The sequence below is a fragment of the Rhinopithecus bieti genome, unplaced genomic scaffold (assembly GCF_001698545.2).
Source record: "Rhinopithecus bieti isolate Rb0 unplaced genomic scaffold, ASM169854v2 scaffold_15676, whole genome shotgun sequence".
Taxonomy (NCBI): domain Eukaryota; kingdom Metazoa; phylum Chordata; class Mammalia; order Primates; family Cercopithecidae; genus Rhinopithecus; species Rhinopithecus bieti.
In genome coordinates, this window is record NW_016809194.1 from 2537835 (window position 1) to 2556057 (window position 18223).

General features: G+C 42.1%; 1 protein-coding gene across 1 annotated transcript in view; it reads left to right on the forward strand.

The window, feature by feature from the left end:
* XPR1 (xenotropic and polytropic retrovirus receptor 1) overlaps window positions 1-9135 on the forward strand; it is a 262511-nt gene extending 253376 nt beyond the window's left edge. Inside the window, 1 exon segment of the mRNA XM_017888797.1 lies at window positions 2857-9135. Coding sequence (XP_017744286.1) covers window positions 2857-2917 — 61 coding nt within the window. The 3' untranslated portion in view covers window positions 2918-9135.
* The last annotated feature ends 9088 nt before the right edge of the window (window positions 9136-18223 follow it).

The following is an 18223-nucleotide window of genomic DNA, read 5'->3' on the forward strand; positions in this document are numbered from 1 at the left end:
TTTTTTTTTGAGATGGAGTCTTGTTCTGTCACCCAGGATGGAGTGCAATGGTGCGATCTCCACTCACTGCAAGCTCCACCTCTCGGGTTCACACCATTCTCCTGCCTCAGCCTCCCAAGTAGCTGGGACTGCAGGTGCCTGCTACCACGCCCGGCTAATTTTTTGTATTTTTAGTAGAGACTGGGTTTCACCATGTTAGCCAGGATGGTCTCGATCTCCTGACCTCGTGATCCATCCACCTTGGCCTCCCAAAGTGCTGGGATTATAGGTGTGAGCCACTGCGCCTGGCCACAAATCACAGAGAATTTTTTTGCAGAAGAATGACATTGTGAAAGTAGCATCCTAGGAAGTTTTAATAGCACTGTGTAAGATAGATTAGGCAAGGGAAAACTCAAGGCCAGAAAGCCAGATGAAAAGCTATGCAGTACTTTAATGTATGGGGCAGTGAAGATTCAGATTAGGATGCTTAGAGTTGGACCAAAAGGAATGTAAGGAGAGGTTTCGAAGGAAGTAAGAAACAGAAGGTAGTATCAGTAACTCACTGGATATAGAAGAGTAGAGTAGAACCTGCTGAACTTTAAATAGAGATTTGGAAGTTCTCTGAAGAAGGTAGAGAAAAGCAGAGAGCAGGGAACTGAGTCTTATTCCCTAGCTCAACCACATTAGCTGGGGAACAAACACAGATAAGAGAAAAGAAGAAAATAAACAAAAGAGGCAGGAGTAGTCAGGGAGGTAGTAGGAAGGGCATCAAAACAAAGCATGGTTGGTACTGTGATTCCAAGGAAGCAGAGTTTGAAGAAGCTGGGGCAGGGGAGCACTGAGTGGGTCAGCGAGATAAGTGCCACAAAGGACTGGAAGAAAATGCTGAGTGTGGTTGGTGACCTCATTGAGCTCCTGATTTTGAAGTCTAATTATCCTTGTTAGTTACCAGCAGAGGGCAATCTAAACATAGACTATTTCTGCTTCAGAAACAAGGGGCTCTTTGGCAATAGATTATTCTGTTCCATTTCAGGTGCTTAATGGAGAAACACTGGGAAACCAGATTGCACCGAGAGTAAGACATTAGGAATGGAGTGGTTGGTGTGCAGTGGAGAGAGCAGGGAATCCAAAATAAGATCTGAGTTTCAGTACTGACTTTATCACTCATGCAACCTTTCGCATATCCTTAATGTGTGTGGTTTTTTTGTTTGTTTGTTTGTTTGTTTGAAACAATATCTCACTCTATTGCCCAGGTTGAATCAGTACAGCAGCACAATCATGACTCACTGCAGCCTCAACCTCCTGGGTTTAAGCACTCCTCCCACCTCAGCCTCCCAAGGAGCTGAGCCTACAAGCCTGCACCACTCTACCCAGCTAATTTTTTATTTTTTGTCGAGACAGGGTCTTACTATGTTGCCCAGGCTAGTCTCAAACTCCTAACCTCAAGAAATCTTCCCTCCTTGGCCTCCCAAAGTGCTAGGATTACAGGCATGAGCCACCACACTCAGCCACTCGATTTTATTGTTGGTATTTATAGTGGTAGATGGTTTATGTTGGGCTGAAATATGCTTCACTGTAATTTCACTGTAACTTTAACCATTTGATCCTAGTTGGGCTCTCTCACATAACTAATAATGAGTCTCCTCCCTCTTCTGCATTGTATGTTGTCAACTCTTTGAAGAGAAATAACTGTTATGCCTCTCCTTAGGTCTTCTCTTCTGCTGGCTCTTTTGGTTTCTCATGTATGCCTCAAGTGGTGTTATATCTGTCATCCTCATCATCCTTATCACAATTCCTTACATGTGTTTTGTAGGGTTTTGTTTTGTTTTGTTTTGAGATGTGGTCTCAGTCTGTCACCTAGGCTGGAGCGCAGTAGTGTGATCATAGCTTACTGCAGCCTTGAGCTCCTGGGCTGAAGTGATCCTCCTGCCTTAGCTTCCTGAGTAGCTCGGGCTACAGGTGTGCACTATCATACCTGGCTTTTTTTTTTTTTTAAAGAGACAGAGTCTCACTGTGATGCCCAGACTGGTCTCAAACTCCCGGGCTCAGGCCATCCTCTTATGTCAGCCTCCCAAGGAGCTGGGATTATAGGAACCAGCCAGTTTCTTAAGTTTGTTTAATGCATTTTTCATCCATGTTCTCACTTGATATGCACACTGTCTCCATGAGGTGAAAGTGGTATTAAGTGAAATTGGTATTATCATTCCTGCCTTACAGAGATGGAAACGGGCACTCAAAGGGTTAAATAGATGCATCATAAAATCAAAGTCAGGTGGCCAGGTTCACTGGCTCATGCCTATAATCCTAACACTTTGGGAGGCCAAGGCGGACAGATTACCTGAGGTCAGGAGTTCGAGACCAGCCTGGCCAACATGGTGAAAACCCATCTCTACTAAAAATACAAAAATTAGCCGGGCGTGGGTGGCACATGCCTGTAATCCCAGCTACTCAGGAGGCTGAGGCAGGAGAATTGCTTGAGCCTGGGAGACGGAGGTTGCAGTCAGCCGAGATCGCACCACTGCACTCCAGCCTGGCTGACAGAGCAAGACTCTGTCTCAAAAAAAAAAAAAAAAAAAAAAAAAAAAAAAAAAAAAAATCAATGTCAGTACTCAAACCCAGATCACTACCCTCTGCGTTGCGCATATCCTGCCATTGTTCTTGTTACCTTCCTCTGGTTGTGATCTAGTTTCTTAGTGTATTTCCAATAATATGTGAAATTGAATTGGAAACTCTAGAATAATCCATCTGGTACAGCAGATAGTCCCTGTTTGGGATGTATGTTTAATGGTGGTAAGACTGGAAATGTGTCTAATACAGTGCAGGTGTTTATATTTGAGTAATGGACTAAGTGCTTTTTGTCCCCCTTGTTACCACTAGATCCAAGGCTCGTGACACTAAGGTATTGATAGAAGACACAGATGATGAAGCTAACACTTGAATTTTCTGAAGTCTAGATTCACGTCTTTGGTTTTCCTACTCTACAATCCTTTCCTCGACCAACGCAACCTCTAGTACCTTTCCAGCCGAAAACAGGAGAAAACACATAACACATTTTCCGAGCTCTTCCGGATCGGATCCTATGGACTCCAAACAAGCTCACTGTGTTTCTTTTCTTTTCTTCTGGTTTAATTTTAATTTTCTATTTTTAAAACAAATATTTACTTCATTTGCCAATCAGAGGATGTTTTAAGGAACAAAACATAGTATCTTATGGATTGTTTACAATCACAAGGACATAGATACCTATCAGGATGAAGAACAGGCATTGCAGGGACCCTCTGATGGGACGGTACTGAGATATCTTGGCTTCCGCTCGACCCGGTTTTGACTGGTTGAAACCGGACATTGGTTTTTAAATTTTTTGTCAGTTTATGTGGAGAATTTTTTTCTTTCCTTCATACCCAGCGCAAAGGCACTGGCCGCACTTGCAGGAAAAGTGCAACTTAAAGCAGTACCTTCATTCATGAAGCTACTTTTTAATTTGGTGTAACTTTTCTTATTTTGGGAAGGGTTGCTGGGTGGGTGGGAAATATGATGTATTTGTTACACATAGTTTTCTCATTATTTATGAAACTTAACCGTAAAGAATGATATAACTCCTGTGCAATGAAGGTGATAACAGTAAAAGAAGGCAGGGGAAACTTACGTTGGATGACATTTATGAGGGTCAGTCCCACATACCTCTTTCAGGAGACAACTTGTGCTAGTTTGACCTTTTCTTTCCTTTGTTTTTATTTTAAGCCAAAGTTTCATTGCTAACTTCTTAAGTTGCTGCTGCTTTAGAGTCCTGAGCATATCTCTCATAACAAGGAATCCCACACTTCACACCACCAGCTGAATTTCATGGAAGAGGTTCTGATAATTTTTTTAACTTTTTAAGGAACAGATGTGGAATACACTGGCCCATATTTCAACCTTAACAGCTGAAGCTATGCCTTATTATGCATCCGCATGTATGGTTACTGTAGCATGACCTTTGCTAGCTCTGAATCAGAAGACAGAGGTATTTCAGAGGCTCTGTGTGCCCTCACTAGATAGTTTTTCTTCTGGACTCAACCACTTCAGCCAGAATTTGATCAAATTAAAAGTCTGTCATGGGGAAACTATATTTTTGAGCACATGGAACAAATTATCCTTCCTCATTCACATTATGTTGATACAAAAGACCTTGGCAGCCATTTCTCCCAGCAGTTTTAAAGGATGAACATTGGATTTCATGCCATCCCATGATAGAAAACCTGTTTTAAAATTTTAGGGATCTAAACTTGGTCATACATGAGAAGTACACTGCTTAGAAATAGTAGACTGTTATGATGTGTCCACAGTGCCCATTGTCACTTCTTTGTCTCATTTCTTCCCTTTGTTCCTTAGTCATCCAAATAAGCCTGAAAGCCGTAAGAGATATTACATTATTGGATATGGTTGGCATTAAATTTAGCATTTCATTATCTAACAAAATTAATATAAATTCCAGGACATGGTAAAATGTGTTTTAATAAGCCCCAGACCGAGATAAAAATTCCAAGTCAATACCAGCAGATTCATGAAAGTAAATTTAGTCCTATAATTTTCAGCTTAATTGAAACAAAGGAACAAATAAGTGGAAGGGCAGCTATTATTACCATTTGCTTAATCAAAACATTCAGTTACTGCCCTTTAATACACTCCTTCTATCATCAGCACTTCCACCATGTGTTAAAGTCTTTACCCATCCCTGTTGTAACTCCAGTAAGATTAAAGTTACTGTTAGTAGAAAATTTTTATCAATTAACTGACAAATAGTTTCTCCTTAAAGTAGTTTCTTCCATCTTTATTCTGACTAGCTTCCAAAATTTGTTCCCTTTTTGAATCGAGGTTTTTTTGTTTTGTTTTGTTTTGTTTTCTGGAAAAAATCATACAACTTTGTGCTTCTATTGCTTTTTTGTGTTTTGTCAAGCATGTCCCTTGGCCCAAAATGGAAGAGTAAATGTTTAATTAATGCTTTTTAGTTGAAATAAATTGAATCATTTATAATAATCAGTGTTAACAATTTAGTGACCCTTGGTAGATTAAAGATTGCATTATTTATACTTGAGATTTTTTTTCCCCGAGTATTCTGTTTTTTGTACTTTAAAACTATGGGGGAAATATCACTGGTCTGTCAAGAAATAGCAGTAATTATTACTGAGTTAAATTGAAAAGTCCAGTGGACCAGGCATTTCTTATATAAATAAAATTGGTGGTACTAATGTGTATCCAGAGCCATTTGAATTGTTAACTTTATTCTTTATTAGTGAATCTCTATGATGGCACACGTAAAATCTTATAGTTGACTTCTGCTGTTTGAATTCCCCAGTGTTTTTACATTAATGTATCCTATGGCCAGTTTAGTCTTTCTTCAACTGTTATGATTCTAGGCCTAATTGGTCTTATTCTTTCACATATGATGCAATGATAGATGTAATCCTTTTCTGAAGTGTTTGTCGGATTAGCATAGTCTATTCAAAAATAAGGCTTATGTAACTTTCAGCTTGCTATGTGACAGAAGTTTAAATATGTATTTAAGTACACAGCTTTAGTTCCTCTTAAAGCTGTGAAGAGAAAAGAGGGCTTTTCCTCATCAAGAGACCTTGGGAGACAAAGCATACATTTAATTTTTTTCTTTCAAAAAAGGCAATGTGCACTTTCCTCTCCTAAATTTTATATGCCCTAGCAGTTGTGAATGTTGTGTCCACCCTGCAATTTGGTTGGAGGCTGCCATACACTGAAATTCTCAATAGAACTCTTAAAAATGAACGTCGGCTGGGCACAGTGGCTCACATCTGTAATCCCAGCACTTTGGGAGGCCAAAGTGGTCAGGTCACAAGCTCAGGAGTTTGAGACCAGCCTGACCAACAGGGTGAAACCCCATCTCTACTAAAAATACAAAAATTAGCTGGGCGTGGTGGCGCATGCCTGTAATCCCAGCTACTCGGGAGGCTGAGGCAGGAGAATTGCTTGAACCCAGGAAGCAGAGGTCGCAGTGAGACGAGATCATGCCACTGCACTCCAGCCTGGGCAACAGAGCAAGACTCCATCTTAAAAAAAAAAAAAAAAAGTCACATACTCATTTTAAAGGAGCAGCAACCTAACCAAAGTTAAAATTTCATTTGATTTTAGGTTTAGAAATTCTAGTTTTATTTTGGAGAATCACTCAGTTTTAATATCAATTAAAATACTCTTCAAAGGAATGAAAAGGAAGTCTAAATGAATAAAACTCGTTTTCATTTTATGATAGTGTAGAAAGCATTGATGTGTGTAGAGGAATTAAAAGACAAAAGTGGTTTACTGTCTATGCACAAATGAGTGCCTATATTTAAGGCTGCCTGTACCATTACAGTGGCATAATCGTTGATTTCACAGCATACTGAGAAACAGTGAAATCAAAGATTAAATCATTAATTAGGTTATGATGGTCATTTGTAAGACTGGAAAGTAGTCAAAAACACAGGTGCAACTTTTTTTCAGCACTCTACCATTGGGCTCCTTAGGCAAGCTGCTTAACTTCAGTCAGAAGCAATGGTGTGGGAGAACACCATTCACCTCAGTAGTAACTTATAAAAACCATTTAGAGAAGGAAAATGGGCCCCAGCCGCTAGGATCCCTGACTTCCTGATATTCTAAACATGAGAGTTCTATGACTTTAACTGAGCTTTTTACCAGAAGTAACGTGTTGATATGTATTATCTTTCTACCATGCTTTGACCAAAGTATATTCACAGTAACTAGAGAAAGCAGTTCATCCATTTCTGGATAGGTGAACCAGGGCAAGGTAAGAACAGAAAAAAAGTAAAGTAGTACTGAGTCATACAGGTATCAGACTAACAGACATTTGTTGATGATAAGTAAAATAACTTTGGAGATAGCAGAGAAGAGCAAGATGTTGGACGTTGGCAGTAAGCCTCAGCAAGGCAGTTAGGAAATTACATGAGCCTGATGACTCGAAGATGATGCCTCCATCTCTCCGCTCAGTGGTTATTAAATTGCTGGGAAAGACCTGCCTTTATTTTCCTATCATCTTTTCCCCATTACTTTGCATTATTCAGGAAATAGTTCTTTATTCCCAAATGCAATTTTCTAAGCAGTGACTACAAAAATTTCTTATTCTAAGGAAAATAATTAAGAAAATAACCCTATCTGTGGCATTATTTTAAAACATGGGATACTCTGGAACAATTGTATTTTATCTGGTAAGCAGATTTCAGGTTACTGTTTTCTTTTAATGGTTTACATGCAATTTTCCTCTCAAAAAACAAGTACCTCTTACTGTACAACATTTGAGTTTTTAAAATTGAGATAGCTTCTGAGAGAAAAAAAAAAGTTGAATTTGTAGCTCTGTCAACTACAAAATCACCACACTTTTCTCAAATATAATAGGAATTCAGTGTCATTACAGATAAGATCTCTAATGACCAGATGAAGACAATTGAAGGTTTGGTAGAAGTTTTGCAAAAGTTAGGTAAAGAAGAATAAATCCAGTTTATCAGCTTTGTTCATATTCTTTTTCTGAGTGATCTAAATTTTTCTTGCTTGTGATCATGAGCTAAGACAAGGAGTGTTAAAGGTTTTCTAAATGCAAACATGCATACATTTCTGCATTTCAGAAATCAGTCAATAGTAAATCCTACAAACTCTCAACTTTCTGCATTGTATTTTAAGTCTATACAATGTTAGAGCACATGGTAATGTGGGACAGAGTTGATTATATGATAGCATGAGAAATTTGCACTTGTTGTGTTACAAACCAATGATTTAACCAGCATACTCACCAAATAAGAAAAAGTAAAAACATCTCATTAGGTTTGGAAGAGCCTAAGTTAGTCCATACAGGAAGTTTGCCTGAGAACGGAGAGGAGCCTGTTGATTGGCATGACTCATGGTGCCTTTCTTGTATGAATTATCAAAACTCTGATATTGAGTTGCCCCTAGAAAACAGGCTTCCAGAATATATTTGCTTATTTATGGTGGAAGATGAAGTGAGAACAAGATGAGAGTTTCCCTTAAAGTGAGGAGAATCATTATACTAATTTGCAACTGAAGTATGTTTCCTTGTAGCAAACCTTTGGTTTATTTTATCATCAAATCAAAGCCACCTTCAGTTTTTTGTATGGTGTCATCAGTTTTTTTGTAAGGAGGACAATCAAATAACCTATTGTTTGCCTTGGATTCAGTGTATCTACTAAGTACACAGTCTCATAATTGTATACCTTCAAACCAGTTACTTGACTATACTTCCACCATATTACCTTAGTTCTTCCTATGCCCTTTCCTCTGTGCCACCACAAGTCAGAGGGAAAGACTGCAGTACTTCTAGAAAGATGTGGACGTCTAAGAAAGAGCCAGGCTTCCATCTCACTCTCCCTTGATCATTATCTCTGAAGTCCCTACCTGCACTTCCCTGATTGCCCTATAGCAACACCAGCATGGTGGGAATAGGGGGAAAGATTGTGAAAAATCCCTAAAGGGTAATTGTTAATGATGTTGTTATTTTGAATTGTAAAATTGTGAGCCACTCACATTTCAATTGCAAAAAGAACAGAACTCTTTATCATGTTGTGAAGATTAATTTCTTGCCATTTTCTGGATTAGCACAGAAGCTTGTATCAATGAAGAGTATTTAGGAGGGGAATAGGGTGAAGATTGTTATTTTTCTGTTCAAACTCTCTCCTTCTATTTGTGTTTCCTTCACCCCCTCCCTCCACCACACTGTGTTGGTCAAATGATACTATTCTATGAAACCCTGAGCTATAGTTGTCAAAAGTAACTATGGATTGTGATTAGTCTTCTGTGGGTGCTTCTTTCCCTCTTTTTTTCCCTTACTCTCTTTCTCAGTCTCCACTCTGGTAAATGGAAAAGGTGACGTTGGAGAATTGATGCTTGCTTGGACTCATGTTGTATCTGTGACTATGCTATTAGCTGTCTCCTTTTTCCTTCCTATATGGGTAGAATTCTTATGACTTATGAAGTTCTCTTCTTGATAAGTAGGTTAAATGCACAATGTGGTACTGTTTTATAGTTTCTAGATGGTTGTATAAAGCAAAAAGTTAATGTGGTTATGTGTTTTTAAAAGAAAATAAGTGATTGGTTACTAAACTCTGTCCTTTTTTCATTATTACAAGTTCTCTCTGTTTTCCAACAGTTTGCTGACTCCTTTGTCACTGGTGAATGGTTTGTGTGACTGTGCTTTTCTCTCTGGGTTTCTTGAATTCCTGAACATAGTTCCCCTTAGGACTAATTTTCATATGGGGTTAGGGCAAACAGACTACAGTGGTGAAAATTTTAAACTATCCTACCAAGATACAAAAAAGTTTAAATGGCCTTTTATCTTCAGGTAATATGTGAGGTGTGACTCTAAAGCAATGGGATTGTTGCAACAAATCTTTCTTTTACTCACACAAAGAATCTCAAATATTACCACTATGAGGTGAAATGATGTGTCCAGTTACATTTTGGAGAGGTGGACACTGCTATCACTGCATACCCATGCCCTGTGAGGGAACATAGCACTTTTCTGCAGAATTCCTGGACTAATTATTATTCCTTATATATGTCTAGGAAAGATTACAAAATTAGCTCACCCTAAGATGAATATGCCCACAATGCAAAGAGAAAAATAATTTATCGACTAAAGCATCAAAGCCTTTTCATCTTACTTCAGTGCCATAAACTCTGTTATTACTATATTTCTGTGTAGGCTAAATCAGAATATGATAATATGGAGTTCCCAGGCCAAAGTCAGGATATGAATATATAAGAATCACTAGATACTCAATACCACTTTTACAATTTGATAATACATACTCACCGTTTGTATGCCTATAGTATTTTATATTTTTCCAAATATGTAGCATCTCAAATATTTAGATTAATGAGTCATCTCAGTTTGTTGATGAAGAGACAGAGACCTCGCTAGAGCAGCAGTCCACAATACCAGATGGTGCTAGGAGGCTGCTCTGTCTTGTATCCATCCTAGACACATCCAGAAGAATCCTTGAAGTTTTAGTGACCTGCATCTTTATATGGATAATTTTTATTAGATATTTTTTAAGGTTATGGGAATAATGACCAATTTTATACCTTATTTCTTAAGAGATGGGGTATTTTTCTATGTTGCCCAGGCTGGCCTCAAACTCCTGGGCACAGGTGGTCCCAAACAGCTGGGAGTACAGGCATGCACCACCATGCCTGGCTTGTACTTTTTGATTCACTTCTTTTTCTGGTGTCCCACCTTTTCCCTTAGAATTGTGGAGTTCTTATATTCTTAAAAATTAATGTGTGTTTACTGAGTATGTGTTAATCCTATCATATACTAGGCATTACTTTAATATTTAGTTTTAGTTGAAGTTGGTTTTATTATCGTTAGTTTTATGGAGACAAGAAGGGAAAGGTGATAAATTTATTTCTAAACTACATACTTATCTGAAACCACTGCCGGAAAAGCCAGACCATCCTCCTACTAGGTATCACTGCCTCAGGGTAAGCTGAATTTAGTATCTCAAGTTACAGATTACTCTTCACCCCTTTCCAGGCAGATACTAAAGCCTCTTATTCTGGTTTTTTCCTTTAAAAAATAAAAAGTATCAGATCTGTCAAGAGTTATTTCTTCAGAATCTTCTATTGCCAAAAACTGTCCTTATAATCCATCTTACCATTCACTCACTCTGTCACTGAGTCACATATTAGCACCAGAGTTCAACCAATGCTTACCTTTATAAAATGAAAATTTCCCCTTATTTAAATAAATTGTATATTAACTGCACTGCTGAATGGGAATGATAGTAAAGTATTCTGCCTTGCTCCACCTAGAGCACACCTACGGTCCATTCTACCTGTGTGAATAATCAAAGTCAAGGCATGATTTTTGGCGATAGATGTGCTATGCTACTCTGCTTCCTGATGGCCAGTTTCTAGGTTAAGGAGAAAACCAAGTAGCTCAAGAGAACAGGCGGGTAATAGAAGACAACCAAGGAGAAGCATATTAATATTAATTCCCAAACCCTCTGCCCTTTTACTAACTTGCAAATTATCATGTATTCTAAATATCACAATATTTTATGTTGTGTGGTTGAAGTAAACAAATTTGCAGTTAAACAAATTTGTGGTTACTCAAAGCCTGTCTTCTGACTAGATGGGACAATACAGTTTTTAAAGTTCTGTTAATCAGGGCTTTTGTATCCCTTCGGCAAGGAAATACACAAGATAATTTAGAAACATCAGTTCTTCAAATATTCCTATCAACTGTTGGATTTAAACTTTTTTTCTACACTTTCATAGATATTGTAGGAAATTTTAGCCCCTCTCCAGGCAGCCATGGTCAAAAGACTTGCTGGGCTGGATGTGTGCCTGCTGCTAGCTATTGACTGTCCATGAGGACGTAGCCTGCTTTCCTTCTGTGGCAATCCTCTAGTCTTAACCAGCCTGCAACCCTAATAGGAACACAGTTCAGAGGAGAGGAGAGACATCCTCTGTCAGCAGGAGGTCACACAAAGTCATACTGACTAAATGTTTTAATGCCTGGTAAATAGTTGGAGCCTAAGGAATATTTATTAAACTGAAAGGTAACTTCAGGAGTCTATCAGTAGATAAGCTGCTGAGTAAATTCAGGAGGTAATTAGCTTTTTTGATCAACTGCTGCCTCTTACTGGTGCTTCATCACTGGTGGACTTGCCAGACTCCTCACTTTGATCCTTGTGTGAAGTCAGGTTGTGTGAAAACTTGATTCTGATGCTGCCCTCACCATTACTACAATAGCAGGTGCTTCATCATTCTGTGGACTTTCTGTTTTATCCCAGGAGCAGTGTAATCACAGCTGACCCTTCCTGGCTGCTGCAGGGGAGGCACCTCTCCTATTAGTGCATGCCCGTGTGGTGCCTGTCCTGTATATAGAGGAGAAAAGTGACTGGCTCTGGACACCAACAATTACTGAACCTGGATGAGGACCCAAATCTAACTAGCTCTGTAGCCCACATACTGTCTCCCTTGAAAAAAGAAGGGGGAATTTTTTTTTTTTTCCTGCTTGGCAGACAAGACTAGGAAGTGCCTTGTGAATTACTGTTTCTTTCTAAAGTTATGCCTGCTCAAGTCTGAATATAACCGTTTTAAAGAAAATCAAAGAACATCCCCCTCCCTCCCATAAATGCATACATAATATAGGTTTCTCTAAAACTTTGGGTCCCGCTGACGATGGCTTTTTGGGAATTTGTCCTCTGCCCCTCCATGGAAGACAAATCTTAGCATTAAAAAAAAAAACTAAACAGTAAGGCCGGGCGCAGTGGCTGGCACCTGTAATCCCAGCACTTTGGGAGGCCGAAGCGGGCAGATCATGAGGTCAGGAGATTGAGACCATCTTGGCTAACACGGTGAAAACCCGTCTCTATTAAAAATTCAAAAAATTAGCCAGGTGAGGTGGCGGGCACCTGTAGTCCCAGCTATTCTGGAGGCTGAGGCAGGAGAATGGCGTGAACCCAGGAGGCGGAGCTTGCAGTGAGCCGAGATCCAGCCACTGCACTCCAGTCTGGGCGACAGAGCGAGACTCCGTCTCAAAAAAAAAAAAAAAAAATTAACAACAAACAGCTCCCTACTGACTGCTTTTCACAGGAGTCCTCTCCTTGAAGCAGCCACCCTCTTTCCCTAAACGCTTATCTCCCCTTCCCTCCCCTCCCCTTCCTTCCAGTTGTTAAAACTTTCACCAGTGAGGAGGATGGTGTGCTGCAGTAAGGCAAGCACTTGCAGTGTGTCAGGCATTTGAGATACAGGGAGAAGACAGCAACTATGGGGTAATGAGGGTGGGTGGCTATTGCTAAGTGCCACTGATGCCTGAAGAAGGATAATGAACATCAGAGAGCAAGTACCAGGCAACTGGAAGCCAGATGTGGAAGCCTGAGGACCACTAGTTGCATATAGAGAATCTCTCATCTGCAGTGGAAGGGAAGAGAAAATGAGGACTAAGCCCAGGACTTAATAGAGTGGCAGAATTTCAGACAGTTAAACACCCAACTAAGGCGGGTCTGATATGTAAGGTCAAGGACCCGATTGGGAAAACCTAACACATGAGATGGCAATATCTGCTTGGATTCCCGCCAAAGATTTTTACTTCCTGAACCCCTCAACATTCTGAGCCTATACATATGCCTCCCCCATTCCTTGCTAGCACTCCTCCGTTCCAATATTACACAGGCCCTTCTTGTGCAAGACAATGTGTGTACCTTTCAGAGTCCTCCATGACTCAGCTGGGGACATGCTGGGCTTGCTAAGGAAGAATAGGGACTATACTGAACTGGAAGATATAGTCAGCCTGGACTGACAGGAGCTGAAAGAGATTCTGAGAGTGCTTGAAGACTGGGACCAGAACATAAGGTAGAAGAGAGGACAATTTTTGACTTGAAAGGGTTTTTCTAAGATACAGAATTTAACTCCCTAGCATAAGTATCCCAGGTGTTAGTGTAAACTTGCTACTAGCATGGCTCCTAGAAAGCTGGAAAAAGCGATGGCCCATGTTGAGCAAAGTTAAAATTCCAGAATTTATATGGGAGACAATGGAGGAAGAGAAGGAAAGAAGAGGGAAGGAGGGTGGGAGACCATATTTTGGGGAGACAGAGGAATAGAGACTATTGCCACATCCTATGCCTCTTCTTTCCACTCTTGTTTAATTGACCACTCGGGCCCCTGAAGAAACTGGATGGGTTAGGGAGGGTCATTGTAGACCATCACAAGCTCCATCAAGTATAATCCCAATTGCATGCTGCCAGATGTGTCTTCATTAGACCAAATCTATACTGCCTGAAGTACATGGGATATAGCTGTTGATTCAGTGCAGGCATTCTTTTCTCTTCCAATCAGAATCAGAAGCAGTTCACATTTTCATGGAAATGATAATACACATTAACAGTTTTGCTTCAAGGCCATGCTAAGTCTAAAGAAGTGTGGACCAGCTGGACATCCACAGAACATCACATTGATCCATTACAACAATGCCACCATGTTGACTGGGCTGGATAAGCAAGAAGTGGCTAGCACACTGCAGATCTTGGTAGGATATGTGTACCCCTGAGGGTTGGAGCTAATCCTGAGAAGATTCAGGAGCCTGCTACGTCTGTAATATTTTCAGGAGTTCAGCAATCAAGTCCAGTAACCATAGACATCTTCTCCAAAGTGAAAGACAAATTACTGCATCTTGTACCTCCTAAGGAAGAAGAAAGCATAGTGCCTGGAAGCCTCAGTGTCTTGAGTCACCATATTCTGCACCTGGAGATACTACCCCAACTCATATCAGGTGACATCACAGACTGCCATCTTTGAGTGGGTCCCAGAGCAGGAAAGGGCTCTGCAACCAGCCCAGGCTATCAAACAAGCAATCCTGTGGCTTAGGCTGTATGATCTGACAGACTCTATGGAGGTATCAGTGGTGGGAAGAGATATTGTGCAAAGTTTGTGGCAAGACCCAGTGGAAATTAGAATGCAAGCTGCCGAAGCTCTAGAGTAAGACCCTGCCATCTTCAGTGAAGAATTGCATACCTTTGAAAAACAACTCCTATCCTGCTAGCGAGCCCTGGTAGAGGAGAAAGAGTGTCTGACCATGGTCACCATGGACAATGTGGCTAGAACTGTCCAAAAAGTACTGTGTCCTATCAAGCCCAACAAGTCAGATGGCCCCAGCAACAATCCATCATAAGACGGATGTAGTACCTCCAGAAATGAGTGCAAGTGGGGTCAGAGGACACAAGCAGGCTGCCTGAGCAGAAAACCCAGACCCCTGTCATCTGCTACCATTGTACCAGAGCTCCCCCTTCAGAGCACACTTGTGGCTGTACGGGGGATCCTATGAGTCCAGCTGAAAGAGGAGGGGAAAGCCTGAGCTTGTTTCATGGATGGGTGAGCTCCACATGTGAGTGCGAGCTGAAATCAGAGGGTAGCTACACTGCAGCCTCACCTGGGTGGTGTGGAAAGACAGTAGTGAAGGAAAAGCTTCCTAATGATCAGAGCTTTGAGTAGTGCAACTGGTCACCCACTTAGTGTGGGAAAGAGGAGTGAGCTAAGGTTAGTACTCTAACCTTAGAATGTACTCTAACCTATAGTGGCAAATGACCTGGCCCAGATGATCAGAAGAAAAACAGATCAGGGATAAGGAGTCTGGGGCAGAGGCACATGGATGGACCTAAGGAAGTGGGCAAGTCTTTGTATCACATGTTAACAACCACCAAAGAGCATCCACCATTGACAACTAAACAGCCAGGTAGTCAGGTGACTCAGCCCACTGACTGCAGCTAGCCAGGCTTGCCAGTGTTGGCATGATGGCAACATGAATTAAGTGGCAGAGATGGAGACTCTTCTTGCATGAGCCAACAGCATGGAGTCTCAATCAAGATAATTTGTCTCCTGCTGCTTCAAGGCCCAAACTACCTGCAACAGAGACCAATACTGAGTCCCCATTACGGCACCCATTCCTCAAGAAAACCAACCAGCTACTTGGTGGCAAGTTGGCAAGATGGGGCCTTTCCATCCTGGAAGGTCCAGTAGTTTGTTCTCACAGGAATAGGCACATATGGAGGGTATGGGTTTCCCTTTCCTAACCATAGAGTCTCAACCAGCACCACCATCCAAAGGCTCAGATCCACTAGCATGAGATTCCATATATCACCTTGGACCAGAGGACCAACTTCACAGCAAAGGAGGAGTGGGAGAGAGCCCATGACCACGAGATTCATTAATGGTAGCGCATAATGCATGATCTAGAAGCTGCCAGCCTGAATGAGCATTGGAATGGTATGCTGAAGACATAGCTAAAGTGCCGGATAAAAGGCAATACTCCGTGAGCATGGGTGACATCCTCCAGGATTCAGTAATGCGTTGGATCAAAGACTCATACATACTACTGTCCCCTAAGGAAGGACACATGGGAGGAAGGAAGGAAGAGAGGGAAGGAGGGAGGGAGAGACAGGGGAAGGGAAGGGAAGGAAAAGCAGGGGAGGGGAGGGGAAGGGAAGGGAGGAGGGAGGGAGGAAGGAAGGAAGAAAGGAACGAAGAAGGGAGGGAAAGAAATGGAAAGGAAAGAGCCTAGCTATCTTTTTGGTGGTTTGTAAGGATCTAGCAGCAATAATCGTCACCGCTGCTCTCCTAGGAGACAGAGACAAGTCTCCTGGGCCCAGCTCCCACGGCTGCTGCCACAATGGAGTGGGGTGTTGGTGGAGAGGTCTAAGGGACAGAAAGGGACTGGAGAGGTGACTCTGTGTGAACAGCGTATTGGAGAGAAAAGTGAACAGCCATGAACCTTTCAGATACAGCTTCTGAATGAGGGTTGTGGGCCCAATGGGGCAGGGCATTACACATACAATATAAAAACAGAGCTCTGAAGAGCTTGAAAAAACCCTCAGTGTGTGTCACTTGGGAAGGCTTCTAAGCAATTTGTGAAAGACACATTGGGGATCCCTGAGCCCACTGGCCCCCTCAGGGCTCTGCTGTGCTCAGCACAGTACAGGTGGCACCCAGCACCTTGTCTCAGCCCGCGGACACCCTTCCCTAATACGCTCTGACAAGAGCCACTATGTTGCAGCCACTTAACACATTAAACACCCACTCTGCACACAACTCCAGGCGTCCCCAGGGGCTCCTTGGGAGAGCAGCTCCCTTGGCAGACCCTAACCTCCCTCCAGCCCCTTCATCCCCACCATGCCGCTTTTAAACTGGTTTTGCACCTGATTTCCTAAGTCAACAGCTCCTTACCATTTCATTACCAACTGACCCTTTTTATCACTGCCCTGAACCCTACGTTTTTAAAGATTTTGTCTAATTAGCCAGCCATATTTATTGCATAATAATTCTTCTCCCCATGACAACCAATGTTATCAAACTGAATTGATACAATGCCAGTCAGAAGCAAAGACACTTCTCATGGCAAACATATCATTTCCATTAGACTTCTTCAAATATTGGAAATCGCTTGTGCCCTTCTTCCCATTAGGCATCGAGGGACCCCAGGGTGGGAATTTCTTTCTGAGGGTTACCTTTGAGTGCCCCCCAAATCTCCATGGTTCTCCCTTTTCACAGATGGGCAAACCAGGCTGTTTTGACATGAGTTAGCTTAAATTGACAAAGAATCAGGGTGGAAACAGATTTTAAAATTTCCCCTTTTGGTCCCTAACTCCTCAGAGCACTATTGTTTCCAAAAAATAAAAATAAGAAAGCTGCAATCAGCTGCCACTGGCCCCTGAGGGAGCCTTCTCTGGGCCTGGCCCTTCCCCCCTGGGATCTTGGGAATCTCTGGCCAGCAGCTGCCTCAGCTCCCCACAGCTAGAGTCTGGAGTAACGTGGCAAACAGAGCCTGAGAGGTTGTCTGGTCTAGGCTGTCCCCAAGTGTGTTTCCTGGGATGCTAATTGCTATTTTGAGGGAAAAGGCTTCTGTGGTCATTTACTTATGAGAAAGACAGAGTTAAACAAAGGTAAACTGGTTTGTTTTGTTTTTACTTCAGGTCTTCCCAGAGCCTTTAAAATGCCTTTGGTCCCAAGTCTCTGACAGGAGGGTGAGGTGGTGTCTATTATCTCCGCACTTATTGGACCCGAATGCTCTTTTTCATAGGGAAGCTATGAACAAGAGGAACATGGTTTGGAAATGTTAGTCCCAGCCGCCATGTCCAGATGAGGCAGTGTTCAAGGGGCTGTCCACAGTAAGAGAGATGGGACTGGGCTCGATCTCCAGAGAGGCCTCCCCGAAACAGCACAGAGGAAGGACGAAGAAAAGATTGAAAAAACAGAGTTGGGGCTCTCTGGTGCCACTGTGCTGCCTCCATTCAGCTAAGATACCCCGCCTCTCCCCTCGCCCAAAGCAGCTTCTGCCACTCAGGAGACCCCCTCTCCCCCAACACTGAACAGCACGGGTTGGCCAGCTTAGGAACTCCGTTGACAAAGCCAGACCTTCCTCCTTTCCGCCTACCCCTAGAGTGTGGGAAGGCACAGCAAGCAGCTGTCCTCCCTGCTGGCGATCACCACCTCCAGCACTGGCTCTGTTTCCCTTTGAACATTAATTAGCAGGTGGGCTCTGATTGGAGAGGGAAGCATTCTTTGGGGGTGCCCAGTTGAGAACAGTGGTCTGGTGGAGCAGCGTGTGGGACTCTCTGGAAGGCTCTTGCCATTATAGTAGAGCTGGAAATGTGATTTCCAGGCCTGAGTCGGATGGTGGGGGTGGGTCGCTCTCTAGCCTGGTGACTGGAGGTGAATTCCTGGACCTCCTCAG